The 15,299-nt window shown below is 42.8% G+C and overlaps 1 protein-coding gene across 2 annotated transcripts in view; it reads right to left on the minus strand.

Moving 5' to 3' along the window:
- SNX8 (sorting nexin 8) overlaps nt 1–14,653 on the minus strand; it is a 41,941-nt gene extending 27,288 nt beyond the window's left edge. The window contains exon 1 of one of the 2 annotated variants that reach the window (XM_063090120.1): nt 14,560–14,653. In XM_063090120.1, coding sequence (XP_062946190.1) covers nt 14,560–14,653 — 94 coding nt within the window. The remainder of the gene's footprint in view (nt 1–14,559) is intronic. The other variant, XM_063090121.1, reaches the window with a different exon arrangement.
- Nucleotides 14,654–15,299: the final 646 nt, after the last annotated feature.

Genomic DNA, 15,299 nt, shown 5'->3' on the forward strand with positions numbered 1-15,299 from the left:
ACTGCGATCGGTATCTGTTGGGAAAATGTAGGAAAAATGGTCAGAATCCTGCGGAGCATTTGATGTAAATAGGCATATGTGCTCAGGTGTTCCTTGATTATCGTCTAGTGTAATTGCGCATGTGCACCCAGGTGTCCTGGGTTATGGACTTAAGTATAAGGATGAGTGGCTCTGATCCACAGCTCCTCCCATCCCCGGGATGCCCCTACTGCTGCTGGAGGCTGCTGCTGCTAGTGCCCCCAGGACCCTCTGCAAGGCCACTGCTGCTACCGGACCTGTAAGCTGCTGCCGCTGAGGAAGTTGAGGGCTGAACTCATGTCATCTGCCAACAGCTCCTGGAATCTTTCCCAATTACCTAGCATGAACCTGCGTGTGAGGGGTCTGGGGACCCAGTCTGTATGTACAATGGGTTTGGAGGGTCTGAGCCCTAGCTCTGACAATATAAATGGAAACTCAGTATAACCCAAATAATGAAAAATTTTGGCTTTAGTTATAATTTGCCTTACTTTCCAGTATCCAAACCCCTTGACCTTGGTGTTATATATTTTCAAATAAAGAAAATCATTCCAACCCTACAATCGGTATATACCCATCTTATTTTTGCATATTACCTTCCACATACAAAAGGCTGTAACATACCATATAGGTTAAATATCAAGCATGCTTCCATGTTTCTATAGAACATTTCTCTTTCAAATTTTCTGTAAAAAACAAAAAATGCCTACATTCCTAGCCACTCAAATAATCACTATTAACATTTTTCCATTCCATCTTTTTTCCTTTTAAATACATTTACATGTTTTAATTGTGAAATATTTCAAACATACATAAAAGTACAGAAAGTATAATCCATGTATCAACCACCAAGATTTAACTGAAAATAACATTTTGCCGTATTTTTTTCTGAAGAAAATTTTTGCATAAATAAAATGTTACTATGCACATAATCCCCACCTTCTCCCCTCCCCTTCTCAAAGTAACCACTATTCTAGAGTTCACAGGTATCACTTCCAGGCAGGTCCTTGTACTTCTCTACATAGGTATCCATAAAATGTATACAAATATCATACTCAGTTATATATATTAAACATATATAATTTTATTTTTCCCACTGGCTTATTTAACTTTTTACATTGAAATAAAACATGCATACAGAAAAGCACACATATCAAAACTGTTCAGCTCAGTGAATTTTCCAAATGAGCACTCCAGTGTAACAGCATCCAGATAAAGAAAGAGAACATACCGAGCACCCAACACCCACTCTTGTTCCCTTTCAGTCACTACCCCTCAAGGGTAACCGCTGACTTCTAACACCACAGGTGTTTTGTCGGGGGGTGGGGGTTGCCTGTTTATAGATTAAGTGGAATCTGACGGTAAGTTCCTTTGTTGCTGACTTCCTTCCCTCTGCACTATGCTAGGCGATCCACCCCTGTCATCGCATGTAGCTGGAGGCTGTTCGTTCTCACTGCTATGGATTCCACGGCATGAAAATGCCACCATTTACTTATTCGTTCTACTTCTGCTAGGCCTTTGGGTAGTTTCCAGTGTTTTCCTATTACATAAAGTACTGCTATGAACATTCTAGCACGTGTCTTTTGGTGGACATATGTACGCATTTCTGTTGAGTACACACCTAAAAATGAAATTGCTGGACCACGGGATTTGCATATGTTCAGCGTAGTAAATATTTCCAGTTTTCCAAAGTGACTGAGCCAATTTACACTCCCACCAGCAAGAGTTTCAGCTGCCTCACATATGAGCCAACACTCAGTATTTTCTGTCCTTTCTTTCCCTCTTTCTGGTAGCCCTACGCCTCTTTTAACAGAGCTGCACTCAAATCACCACTTTATCTTGATTTTTTTTCTTTCACGTTACAACCACTGTTCCATATTCCTAGGAAGTTATTAAGACTAATTACCTGTAGTAATGGCATAATATCTTAGGTATGAAACTAAAAAATCACTTAGCCATTCTCCCATTAACTGTTTTCTGCTATTATAAACGGCATGAAGAATACCCTCATGCACAAAATATTTTGCTGCATTTTTTATTCTATCCTTAGGATCAATTCCTAAAGAATTGCACATTTTTGTTTCCTGCTAATGGAGACTTTCCTGAATGGCTTTTATATACCCATATGAACAACACTACATCACTAACAGAAAAATGTCAAAGACTTTCTTCAGAAACCCTCTTCAGAGTTATTACAGTGCTACTTGGTAATCTACTGAATATGTTCTTATGGCATTAAAAAAAAGAAACAAATTTTAGCTTCCTCACTGATGAGCAGAAGGACAACCACTAAGAATAGATCATAATGCAAGTTTTCTCCAAATCCACTGCCACCCCCCAAAATACTCTTCACTCTCTTCAGCCAGTGAACATTCCTTCCCTGCTGCTCCCCTCGTCCACTTCTCTCTGGCCACACTGGCCTTCTCACTGTCCTATACACACAACAGGTATCTTCTGGCCGTAAAGCCTTGGCAACAGTTGCCTCTTCTGCCTGGGACTCTCTTTGCCCAGATATCAGCCAGACCAACTCCTGTGTTTCCTTCAAATCCTGGCTCAAACATAACTTTCTCAATGATGTTTTCTCAGTGAAAACCTCATCTTTCGTGATCACCTCCACTCCCACCCTAGGTCCTCCCCCAGCTCTAATTTTTTTCCACAGTGCTCTATCATATATCATTTCCTTATTACATCTACTGAATATTGTCCACCTCCCGCCACAAGAATATAAACTCCACAAGAGCAGGTCTTTATGTTTATTTTATTCACAATGACCAAGAACAGTGCCCAGCACAAAGCAGATGCTCAATAACATCTACTTGAATGAGTGAGTGGAATGTAATTCACATGAACAAGAAAGCCATATAACTTAACCATGATTACCTAGGCACGGTAAAACCTCCAGCCCCCCCAGCACCAACAAATCTCATTTAAAGTCTCGCCAATGACAGGAACCATGCCTCAATGAGCTATAGCAAGAGACAAAAGCTGCTGACACAAAGAGGAAGGCTGTCAACAGACGTTGCCGTAGAGGCCATGAGGGTAACATCTCATGTTGGCAGTATCTTACCTCCTCCACCACGGCCTCTCTGCCAATTTTCGGCTATATCCATTTTCCCCCAAAAGAATATAAGAACTCAGATGACATAAAGCTGTAGTGTGCCATCTGGACAAATGACACAAATAAGAGAAGAAAGTTGTTCATCTTCCTGTAATGGTTTAAATGTTTCTACCTTGAAGCAAAGTATAAATAAACAATCTCATAAGGTCCCTCCAAGCCCTCTGGTACTTATTAGCTAATAATTTCCAAACTGAATCCTCTCCAGCATCCAAGTTCAGTTCAAATACCACTTCAACAGTGAAGTATTTTCTGAGCCCAGTTAGAGCCTATCAGTCCTTCCTTTGCACTCTCATAATTGGCTTGAGTCTTCCTCAAGCTGTCTCGTTCACGGATTTCTCCTAAACTAGAACATATTCCCTTAGGGAGCTTTAATTTCTCAATACTGCCTAACATGGGTGTAGCATATAGCATACACACCCATAAAGTGCTTTATGATGGATAACTACGTACCTGCATTCAAAAGAATAAAGCCAGACCTGTTCCTCACAACATCCACAATAACTACAGTTCCCAATTTATGACGGTTCAACTCACAATTTTACAATTTTTCAACTTTATGATGGTAAAAAAGCAATATGCATTCAGTATGGTCCTCAACTTACAACAGGATTACTCTGAATATCTTAAAAAATCCGAATAAACCCATCGTAAATTGAAAATACTGTAATTAGAAAACAAACTTTCGATTTACACTATTTTCAACTTAAGATGATTTAATCCAGATGTATTTCCATCATAAGTCAAGGAGCAAAGTCAAGGAGCATCTGTAATTCAAAATGGATCATAGGCCTAAATGTAAGAGCTAAAACTACAAAACTCTTAGTGGGAAATATAGGAGTAAATCTTCATGACCTTGGGTTAGGCAAAACCTTCTTAGATATGACACCAAAAGCACAAGCAACAAAAGAATAAAACAGGTAAATTGAATTTCATCTAATTTAAAAACTGCTGCAAAAGAAAATGAAAAAACAACCCACAGAATGGGAGAAAATACTTGAAATCATATAATGAAAAGGGACTTGTATCTAGAATATAAAGAATTCTTACAACTCAATTTTTTAAAAAAGACAAATTCCCTAATTTTAAAAAAGTGCAAAGGATTTGAATAGAGATCTTCCAAAGAAGATGTACAAATGGGCAATAGGCACATGAAAAAATGTCCAACCACAATAAGATACCACTTCATACCCACTAAGATGTCTATATTCAAAAAGACAGGCAGAGATGGTGCGGTTAAAAAAAAAAAAAGGTGGTGAGGATGTGGAGAACTTAGAACCCTCAGACATTGCTGGTGGGAATATAAAATGGTGCAGCTGCTTTGAAAAAGTCTAGCAGTTACTCAAAAAGTTATAGGTTACCATACAACCCAGCAATTCCACTCCTAGATTTATACTTAAGAGAAATAAAAACACTTGTTTACACAAAACATATGTCCACACATGCATGTTCACTGTAGCATTATTCATTAATAGCCAAAGAGTAGAAACAACCCACATGTCCGTCAATTGAGGAATAGATAAGTAAAATGTGGTACATCCATACAATGGAATATTATTTGGCAATAAAAAAGAAATGAGGTACTGATACACGTTACAACATGGATGAACCTTGAAAACATGCTAAATGAAAGAAGCTAGTCACAAAAGACCACATATTATATGGTTCTATTTATATGAAATTCCCAGAATAGGCAAATCTATAGAGAGAGAAACAAGAGTAGTGGTTGCCTAGTGGTGAGGCTTGTGGGAGTTGGGAGGAATGGGAGTGACTGCTAATGGGTAGGGGGTTTCTTTCTTGGCTGAAGAAAATGTTCTAAGTTTACTGTGCTGATATCTGTGAATATACTAGAAACCATTTAATTTCACACTTTAAAAGGATAAATTACATGATATGTGAATTATATCTCAATAAAGCTGCTGAAAAATGTCAGATAAATTCCCTATCTTCTACAGTTCTTGTGAAAACAAAGTAATTTTTAAAAATTTTTCTATCCCAGCACATCTGGAACACAGATGGCTCAAAATTTTGAATGAAGGTGTCTACTAAGAAGGGAAAACATCTATCTATGTGATGGAGTTTGGATGTGTTGTCCCCTCAAAAACTCATGTGGAAATTTGATCTCCAATGTGGCAGTGTTGGAAACTGATTGAGTCATGGGGGCAGATCCCTCATGAATGGATTAATGCTGTCCCTGGGGGAGGAGGGGTAGTGAGTGAGTTCTCGCTCTATTAGTTCCCGCGAGAGCTCGTTGTTTATAGGACCCTGGCACCTCCTCTCTCTCTCTTTCTCTCTTGCTTCCTCTCTTGCCATGTGATCTGCTTGTACTCACCAGCTGCCTGCCGCTTTTCCGCCATGAGTAGAAGCAGCCTGAGGCCCATGCCAGATGCAGCTGTCCCAGAATCATAAGTCAAATAAACCTCTGTTCTTTACAAATTACCCAGTCTCAGGTATTTCTGTAATAGCAACACAGAACGGACTAAAACACTAGTAACCTGATTTGTTTCAGGCATGGGTAGAAAAATCTAGGTGGTGATGTTGCCACAAAAACTTCAAGTAGCCATCTCAATGTCCTAGGGATCTCTCTGGGGTTCACATGGCCATGCAGCAGCAAGTCGATAGGACTGGAAGCAGCCACTGAATGCTAAGAAACAAATTAAGTCCCCACTGATATAGTACTTTTCCCACTCTTACTCATCCCATGAGCTCAATCATCTTCATCAGGCAGGGACGAAGACAGTCATCTGGACAGCTGGGTGCAATACCAATCACCATTAAAGCGAGAGCCACTACCAGTGGAACTCTGTGTCTGGAAGTTTACTGGATGCTATATATGAGTACAACATCTCCTGAATCCCCAAAACACTGTAAATAAGCATTGTGATCCCACTTTACACATGTGAAAACTGGAGGCCCAGCTGGCAGAGCGACCTGCCCAAGGTCACAAAGCCAGAGAGGTGACTTGTGGGGCCAGAACTTGCACCAGGTTATCCAATGACACCAAACCCTGGGCTCTCTCTCTTACTCACTGCCTCATACAACACCCAAAAACACCGTGAGAAGGAGCAGGGGCCGGAGGTCAGGTGATTAACATGAATCTCTAACTGGTCTGTGACTGTCACCAAGTAGTTCACTCCTCTGCACTCGGCTTTCCCCTCTTTAAAGTGAGGACAAGACCACCTACTTTACTGTTTGGTTGCAAGAATTCAAAAAAGAAAACGTGAAAGCACCTAGCACAGTGCCTGGTGCCTGAGCTTTTCTTTATTAATGGACCTGTACACCAGATACTAAATTCCCACAGCAAACCACAGATCGGGTGAGCTGCTGACCAGGGTCAGTCCTAGATGTGACCATGGCATCTTGTTCTCATCAAGAACTGAGCCACACCCAGGATTCCGCATATAACCCTAACTAGACCACAGACTGTCCCTGAGCCTCAGGGAACCGCATGTGAACCACATGTGCACATGCATGCACGTGCGTACACACACATGCGCGCACACACACACACACAAGATATTCTCAAGCTAGGAGGCAACTAGGGGAGACGCAAGAGACCAGGCCATAAGCAAGAAAAAAATCACTGGTTTGCTTAAGACGTCACAAAACTGAAGTACAGTGCTGAAAACAGTCACCTCTCAAATGATTTCCTCTGACTCAAATAAGAAGCAAGAGACAAGAGGAACCAGTAAAGAGCTATGAGACCCCTGCTTCTACTTGAATTCCACCAAAGCTGCTTCTCAAAGGACCCATTCAACTTCAGTTCATTCCTCAAAACACCTCTCGGGTCTCTTGTTTTTGGAATGTTTATATGCCAGGAGGCCCAATGACTTTTTCCAGAGTCTAAAAGAAATACTACTCTAGCAAATTTAGGGAATGTTGGAATAACTTACAAAGTAGGAATTCAAAGTTCCAAAAAGAATTCTCATCTCTATTTAACTATACTCAATCTATTTTGGTTTGTTCTTGCTGTTTTTTAACCCTCCTCCTGGCTCTGGTTGTTTCAGTATAAAAGTGACTCAGGTTTCCTAGGATCTCCTGACATAAAAGTGAACATATTCCGAAATATGTGACAGGGCTAAGTCTGTCTTGATTCTAGTAAAGGCTGAGTGGAGAACCTGGATGACCAACAAATTTAGGTCCCTCTGATAAAATCCCAAGCACTCACCTGACATTACAAGCGAAGTGAGACACAACTAAATCCATTTAAACAAACATTTGTTGATTCCTTGTAGGAATCACAAGGAGTAAGACAAGGTCCCTGCCTTACAGCTGCCTGAGGGGTAGAAAACCAGGAATGCAATTAATCAACCAGAAAACGGAACGCCTGGGAAGTCAGCACGAACAAATTAGGAACTGTGAAAAATGGCACAGGAAGAGAAATATTTAGTCAGTCTTTCCCCCACAACTAAATTTGCACTGAAATTTTGAAGACCTAGTTTTCCATGCAAAGGCTGGACTCTAATTTGGTATCTACATGCCCCCAAACTCCAAGATCGGTTAACTAGGATACTCTGAATATCTTAATTAGTCGAAGGGAACACAGCCTGTACTTCACAAAATTCATGAAGTGATTGAGTGTAATATCACGGAGATATTACACTCTATTCAACTGGCAACAAACTGTTCTACACCCAGTTGCCCAGACAGAACCAAATGTTTTCAGCAGACCTGTTGGAGAGCTTATGAACTAGACATGTAACCATTCTCCCACAAAACTACTTCAGCAGCTGCAACACACATTCTGAACTTACATGCTCTTCCATTATATCCCATTGCGCTATTTTAAAGTGCCTTCTGGTTCTGAAAAGAGAAAGAAGGCATCTCACAATGGTCTTTAGTATTCATGAGAACAGTCATATGCTACTATCTCACTATAAGAAAAACTAAAGAAGAAAAGATCTAAGTGTAAGAAGGGCTGGTTAAAGGGGTCACAAGCAAACCTTAAAGGGAGGTCATCAAAGGCTGGGTACAGGCTGCCAGCTTGCATCAGCTATAGCAACGATGTAATGTCTGCCTACTTCCTAACTGGAACCAGATGTGTGGGTGTGAGTCCAGCGTCACCACTTACTATGAGTGGTCTTGGGCAAGTTACCAGACCTCTGTGTACCTCAGTTTCCTCACATGTAAAGTAGGGATCAGACTACTTACATCACAGGATTGTGGTGAAGATTGAATTATTTCATACCTAAGGCACTAAGGGGAGCACAGGGCACACAGTCAGTGCTCTGAAAGAGTTAGGTATCAGTATAATCCGTTCTCCTACCACTACTCTGCAAAGAATGACCTAAAAATAAAACTGTCTCACCAAGGAGGGGAACAGATGGGAATACTTTCTACCCACTACGCAGCCCACTTACAATACAGTTAAACTTTTTTTTTTTTTTTTTAAAGATGACCGGTAAGGGGATCTCAACCCTTGGCTTGGTGTTGTCAGCACCACGCTCAGCCAGTGAGCAAACCAGCCATCCCTATATAGGATCCGAACCCGTGGCCTTGGTGTTATCAGCACCGCACTCTCCCGAGTGAGCCACCGGCCGGCCTCAATACAGTTAAACTTTAAACTTTTGCAGAAACTTCCATGAAAATCCCTCGTTTCCTATCTGCCCTAACAAGGATGATCAGCAGTGTACGACTCACCCTAAGATAAAGAACTACACACAGAGACCTTCCTCAGATTCTGAAGAGCTGAAAATGCAATTTTAAATCTCCCTTTGGTGCAAAACACCAACAGTAAGTGGTCATTCTTGAAAGACAGATCCACCCCCAAGCTGGACTGGATTTCTCAGGAGTTGGAAGGTGAAGTTTCAGTTCTAAAAATAATTACCTGTGCTAAATCATGAATATCACATGACTCTCCTTGACAGCAGACTGCCTTTACCAAAGAGATGCTTTTAATAGCAGGTGAGATGCCCAGCCATCCCTTCTGCTTCTCAAAGATGCCAGAGGCCCAAGGTTCTGGGTCCCTCTTCCTGCTGTGCTTCCCGGGAGCCACTGAAACAGTTGGACTCAACAGAGTCTCAGCCAGCATCAACAAAATTCCGACGCTCAGAAAACAGCTGAAGCCAGAGGGGATCTCCCACTGACCAACGGTAGGGTTCTCTGTTAGGAGTGGATGCTGATACAATAAAACACAGTTCACTACAAAAACACCTCCTTCTAAGTAAATCCAATATAAATTAGACAGTGAACACTAAAGGAGTCCAAATATTCTTACAAAATTATTTTAAGACAAGATCCTTTGAACCCACCTTTGCTTGCCAAACTCGTGTACTTTGGGAGGTCCACTTAATACCTCAAGATCTCGGGTTATTCCCCAACATTTTGTACTGCAAAATATACTACACACATACAGAAAAGGGTATAAAATTTCTATGAACAGTTGAACAAAATTATGTGGTGAACACGTGTAACCACCATCCAAGTCAAAAATTGGAAGACACCAGCACCCAGAGCCCCCTTGTATTGCCTCCCTTACAGATCAGACTTCTTGCTCCTACCAAATGTGACCACTGGCCTGATTTTTACGGTATTTTCTTTGCTTTTCATTTATAGTATTATCATCCGTGTAAGCATCCCTACACAACACAGTCTATTTCTGCATGTTTTTGAACTTTATGTAAATTGGAGTCACAAAGTACATATTTTCTCTGGCTGGCTTCTTTCAACATCTTCTTTATGGGGTGAAGGAACTAAGTTCTTGGATTTATATAAGAAGGTTACTGAACAGAACATCTCTAAGGCCATGTAAAGACATCTCTCTAGCTCTACAAGTCTAATAATTTTGTTTACTAAAACTCTGGATCAACACACACAACTGATAACAGTGGATACCTCTAGGGTATTGGAACTAGTTTGGTGGGAGACTTAGGGCAGACGGTGAAGGTAAAAGGGGAGGTAAGAGAAAGAGACTTTGTCTTTTTACCAAGTGGAAGCATAAGGACAATTTTTAATACTGATTCTATTTAAAGAATCATTTTCTGGAAAACATGTAGCAAGAATATCTTTAACTTAAATTTTATAAATCAGCACTTTAGAAGCACAAATATTACACTCCTTGATGCATTATTATGCAGACATTAAATAGAAAATTATGAAAACTATTTAAGCAATGTAGAAAAATGTCAAGTGAGAAGAACAGACTATATAAATGTACATACACCATGATGATAACTTTGTAAAAAGCACGTGCATAAGAAAAAAGGAAATACTCTAAAATGTAGTAGCTGTGTTAAAGTGGTGGAATTATGGGTGATTTGTCTATTTATAAAATGATTTTACTTTTGGTTATATTACTTGTCTAACAAAATTTTATCAAAGTGCCATTTCACATTCAACAATAAAACTTTATGGGTCTGATTACAACTCATTCATAAGGCTCCTAGTAGACAACACTTTTCCAGCATAAATCAGGTTCCAGAAAATTCTTGAAAAATAACATAAGTGTACTTCTTCAGAGATATCAATTAACTCCAACTTTCTCCAGTCCATATGGAGCTTCCTCGGTGGTGATCAAACTTCATGTGATATTACTTTAAACTTTCTTAGCACACAATCCCCAAAATGCTTAAGAGAGCTACCAGACCCCACCAAACACCTACTATACACACAACAGAAACAGCAAAATGCACACTCCCACAACCCAGTCAACAGAAAACACAATATGAACCAGATTCTCCTAGAGCTCAAACCAAAACAGGTCCTACATCATATTTTAATACCAGTGCTTAATAAAATAATAAAAAAGAAAAATACAATACTTTCCCAAAAACACTTTTCACAAAGAACTTTTACCCCTTAAGTCTGGTTATGATTTTTTAGTGATTCCACAATAAAAATATGCGAAGCATGACTTCAGAGGCCAAGAAAGTTCCTTCATTTTGCAAGGCAATCAAAAGTCATGCTCTCCACATGCTCTGCAGGTCTGGACCTCCTACCTGCAGCTTCCCAGGTTTTAACCACTGCGTTTGGCTCCTCTTAATAGACACAGCAGGTCCTGCAAAGCTAAACATATCTATCTGGCAACTCAATCGCCCCTCCAGTCTCTCCCTACCACCCCAGCAAACAGGATGAGCAAAACACCTTTCTGTGTGCTGCATTTTTCTTAGGAAAGAAAAAATAATACCAAAACAGAATTCCCCCACTCGGAACACATCACTTTCTTGCTAACCACAATGGCAAAATCTGTTCTACGTAAAAGTGATTCAGTCAGTTCCTCTTTCTTCAAATTGACACATTTTAACTTGCAAATTCTGTGAGAGTGTGTGAGAGACAGTTTGAAGACCAATAACTCAAATTTTAAAAATATTCGCAGTATCAAACTAAAATGTCATATTATCTTTAAAAAAAAAAAGGATGATAAAAATATAATTCTTTTTTTTTTTTTTTTAACGATGACCGGTAAGGGGATCTGAACCCACAGCCTTGGTGTTATCAGCACCACACTCTCCCGAGTGAGCCACGAGCCAGCCCCAAAATGTAATTCTATTCAAACATTTGAGCCCCTTCTACACAGCAGATATCATTCTAAATACTGGGTTGTAAAGAAAAATAAGTTTCTGCCCATCAGGAGTTTACAATCAAAATGAGCTTCATGAGGGGAGAGGGATGATGGACCAGAAATTTTTTTCCTTATACAAACAGCACTTTAAGGTATGGTTTAATCCCATAAAATTTATAAGTCTTAAGTGACAGCTCAATGAATTCTGACAAATGTACACCAGCCAGAGAAGGAAATGGCATGGGCAAGGAACAGCAGGTGGTGGGAGCCCAGGCTGCATGGAAATCACCCAGGCAAGAAGAGAAGGCCAGGGGCGGTAAAGAGCTCGGATGGCGAGCAGTCTTTTCAGCCCTAACTGTATATGACTCAAGCCGTCATCCTGAAGTTATATACAAATGGCTTGGAGCTTCTGAAATGAATGGAATATATGGAATGCCATCAAATGAGCCACACTCACACAAGTGAAATGCGATTCTCCCTTGTTCTAAAGACTAAATTGAGGTCTATAGGATCATATGAAGCAGAGCTATAATATGCAGTGGTAATTTGTGTATATTTTTATTTTATTTAACTTGTATATATTATTACACAATCCCAAAAAATCAGATTAGATGATCAAACACACATACTACACTCACTTTTCACCATTCTTCTTTTACATCACAATCATTTAGCTTTATAACCTCAGAATAGGCCCAAAATAAACTCTTATCCTGCACAGTCAGGGAACAGAATGTTCCAGTCAGTCATCTATTTTGACAGTCATGGGCCGGCCCATGGCTCACTCGGGAGAGCGTGGTGCTGACAACACCAAGTCAAGGGTTGAGATCCCCTTACCGGTCATCTTTTAAAAAAAAAAAAAAAAGGTATTTTGACAGTCATAATTTCCATATAAAATCCACAAAGGGTTAGTATCCAAAATACAAAAAGAACTGCTACAAATCAATAAGAAAAAAAGACACTCCCATAAGAAAATGGGCAAAAGACATGAACAGTCAAGTCAGAGAGACTATACATGGAGGAAATATTGTAAGAAAAGAAGTAAATCTCACTAATAATCAAGGAAATGCTAACTAAAACAAAAATGAAATACTCTCAATTTTTCTAAGTCTGAAGGGAGTTTTTTTTTTTTTTTTTTGGTCTCTTTTGTGACCGGTACTCAGCCAGTGAGCGCACCAGCCAGTCCTATACAGGATCCGAACCCGCGGTGGGAGTGCTGCTGCGCTCCCAGTGCCGCACTCTCCCGAGTGCGCCATGGGCTCGGCCCCTGAAGGGAGTTTTTAAGAAATGGTATTTAATGTTGATGAGGTTATAAAGAAAAGACCTTTTAATACATTGCTGTAACAGGTACAAATTGGTAAGAGCCACCACAGAGGACAATTTGTCAGTATCTGTTAAAACAAAAAACGTGAGGGCCGGCCCATGGCTCACTTGGGAGAGTGTGGTGCTGATAACACCAAGGCCACGGATTTGGATCCCTATATATAGGGACGGCTGGTTGGCTCACTTGGGAGAGCGTGGTGCTGACAACACCAAGTCAAGGGTTAAGATCCCCTTAGCAGTCATCTTCAAAAAAAAAGTGCAAATCTTATGACCCAGCAATTCCACTCCTAGGGTATCTACCTATGGTAGGCAGAATAATGCTCCCTCCCCACAAAGATGTCCACATCCTAATCCCTGGAACTTGTGAATATGGTATGTTACACGGCAAAGGGGAATTAAGTTTGCAGATGAAATTGAGGGTGCTAATAGGTTCACCTGAAAATTGGGAGATTATTCTGGATTATCTGTGTGGGCCCAATTTAATCATAGGTGTCGTTTAAATGGAAGAATTAGACAAGAGAGGGAAACTCAGAGAGAAGGCAACATGAGAAAGATTTGGCCCAGCGTTGCCAGAGAGAGGGGACCATCAGTCAAGGAATGCGGGATGTATCTAGAAGCTGGAGAGGCCAGGGAACGGATTCTGCCCTAGAGCCTCCAGCAGATATAAGTGAAAAGAAAAAACAACTAGAGACCAAATCTGGGGAGATGGTCTGCCTAGACAAAGGATCTTTATATCAATAAAATGCAATAATGTCTCCCCTGCCCTGGAGTGTCACTGCCACTTCCCCCCTCCCTTTTCTCCCTAATGAAGAAACTGTTTACAAACCTTCCAGGACTCACTTAACCATCACTTCCTCAATGACACCTTGCCAGACCCCGCCAGGCGGAGTCCCCCAACCTTGTGCACTCCACCAAGAAAAAACTGTAACTCACACCAACATCCACCGACATCTATTCTGGTACAGTTAGGAGGACTACAGGAAGGAACATTTAAAATAAAGGGCATCCTAGAGCATTCCCTGTAATTTGTATGCTTCTACATTAACCCAAAATTCGGTTTACAGATGAGAAAACAGAGTTCTTGAGGGGTCAAATTACTGGCCCAAAGGTTAACAAGGGGTCTACAGACTGGAAAAGGGGAGGTAGTTGGGGAAAGTCACCAAGTCCTTGGGAAATGGTCCCCCCGAGGGATATGGCTCAGCGTGGCTGGGCAGGTGGCTACAGGACGCCTCCGAAGAGCCGGGGACACCACAGGAGGTGGGGGGCGAGTAGGGAAGAACGCCTGTCCCTGAGGAAGTCTCTGAACAGTCCCGGTAAGACGCCCCGGCACGAGAACGCGGCTAGCTGTGACCCTAAACAGTGGCTACAGCACTGGAGCCCGCGCAGCCCGGAGGCTCTCCTGGCGCGGGGAGAGGCAGGCAGGACCCCCGAGGGAGAGGGGCGCACGCCGCGGCGGGGCCGTGCAGGGACGCGGGGGTCGCGAGGCGCGTAAAGGCAGGAAGTGACCCAGGGTGCCGGACGCCGCAGCTGAGCCCCAGCCCGCCGACGGCCCCCGGCCACGCGCCGAGGGCAGGTGGGGGCCCGGCCGCCACCCCGCACACCGTACCTGCCGCTGGGGGATCCGCCTCCTCGTCAGCCTCCGCCTCAGATGCCGCCGCGACTGCCGCGCCGGGCAGCGGGTCCATCTCGCGACCAGTCATGTGAGCCCGCACGCCCACGTGACTTCCTCCCGCGCCCGCCTGGCCGCGCCCCGCCCCACCCGCGCCGGGTCGCCCCGCCCACTCCCAGCCCAGACCCGGCCTCACTCCACCCACTCCTGGCATCTCCCCGCCCGCTCCCCGCCCGCTCCCGGCCGCGCCCCGCCCACAACCCGCCCCTGACTGGCGCCTCGCTTTTTGCCCGGCTTCGCCCTGCCCACACCCGGCCTAACCACGCCTCTGCCGGCCCCGCCCCAGCCACGTGGCCACCGAGCTGGCGGACTGCGCGCGCTCCTCGGTCCTGCGTCCGCCTATCCTCGCTCTGTGGTGCACTGCCTCCGCCGCAAGCCGTCACCCACTGCCACTCGTTCACCCCCAACCGCCACTCGCTCAGTAACGCCCTCATTCATTCATTCACCCACTCACTCAGTGGTTCGCTTGCTCACTCACTTCCTCATTCATCTACCCACCCACTCATTCGCTCACTCACCCACCCTCTCACGCACTCTTATTCGCCCAACCCCCCACTCACTCGTTCGTTCACTCATTCATTCATTCGCTCACCCACCCACTCGCTGCATCCTGCATTCATTCACTCACACACTCATTCTCTCACCCACCCACCCACTCACTCTGCCCTGCATTAGCT

This window comes from Cynocephalus volans, chromosome 3 (genome assembly GCF_027409185.1).
Source record: "Cynocephalus volans isolate mCynVol1 chromosome 3, mCynVol1.pri, whole genome shotgun sequence".
Taxonomy (NCBI): domain Eukaryota; kingdom Metazoa; phylum Chordata; class Mammalia; order Dermoptera; family Cynocephalidae; genus Cynocephalus; species Cynocephalus volans.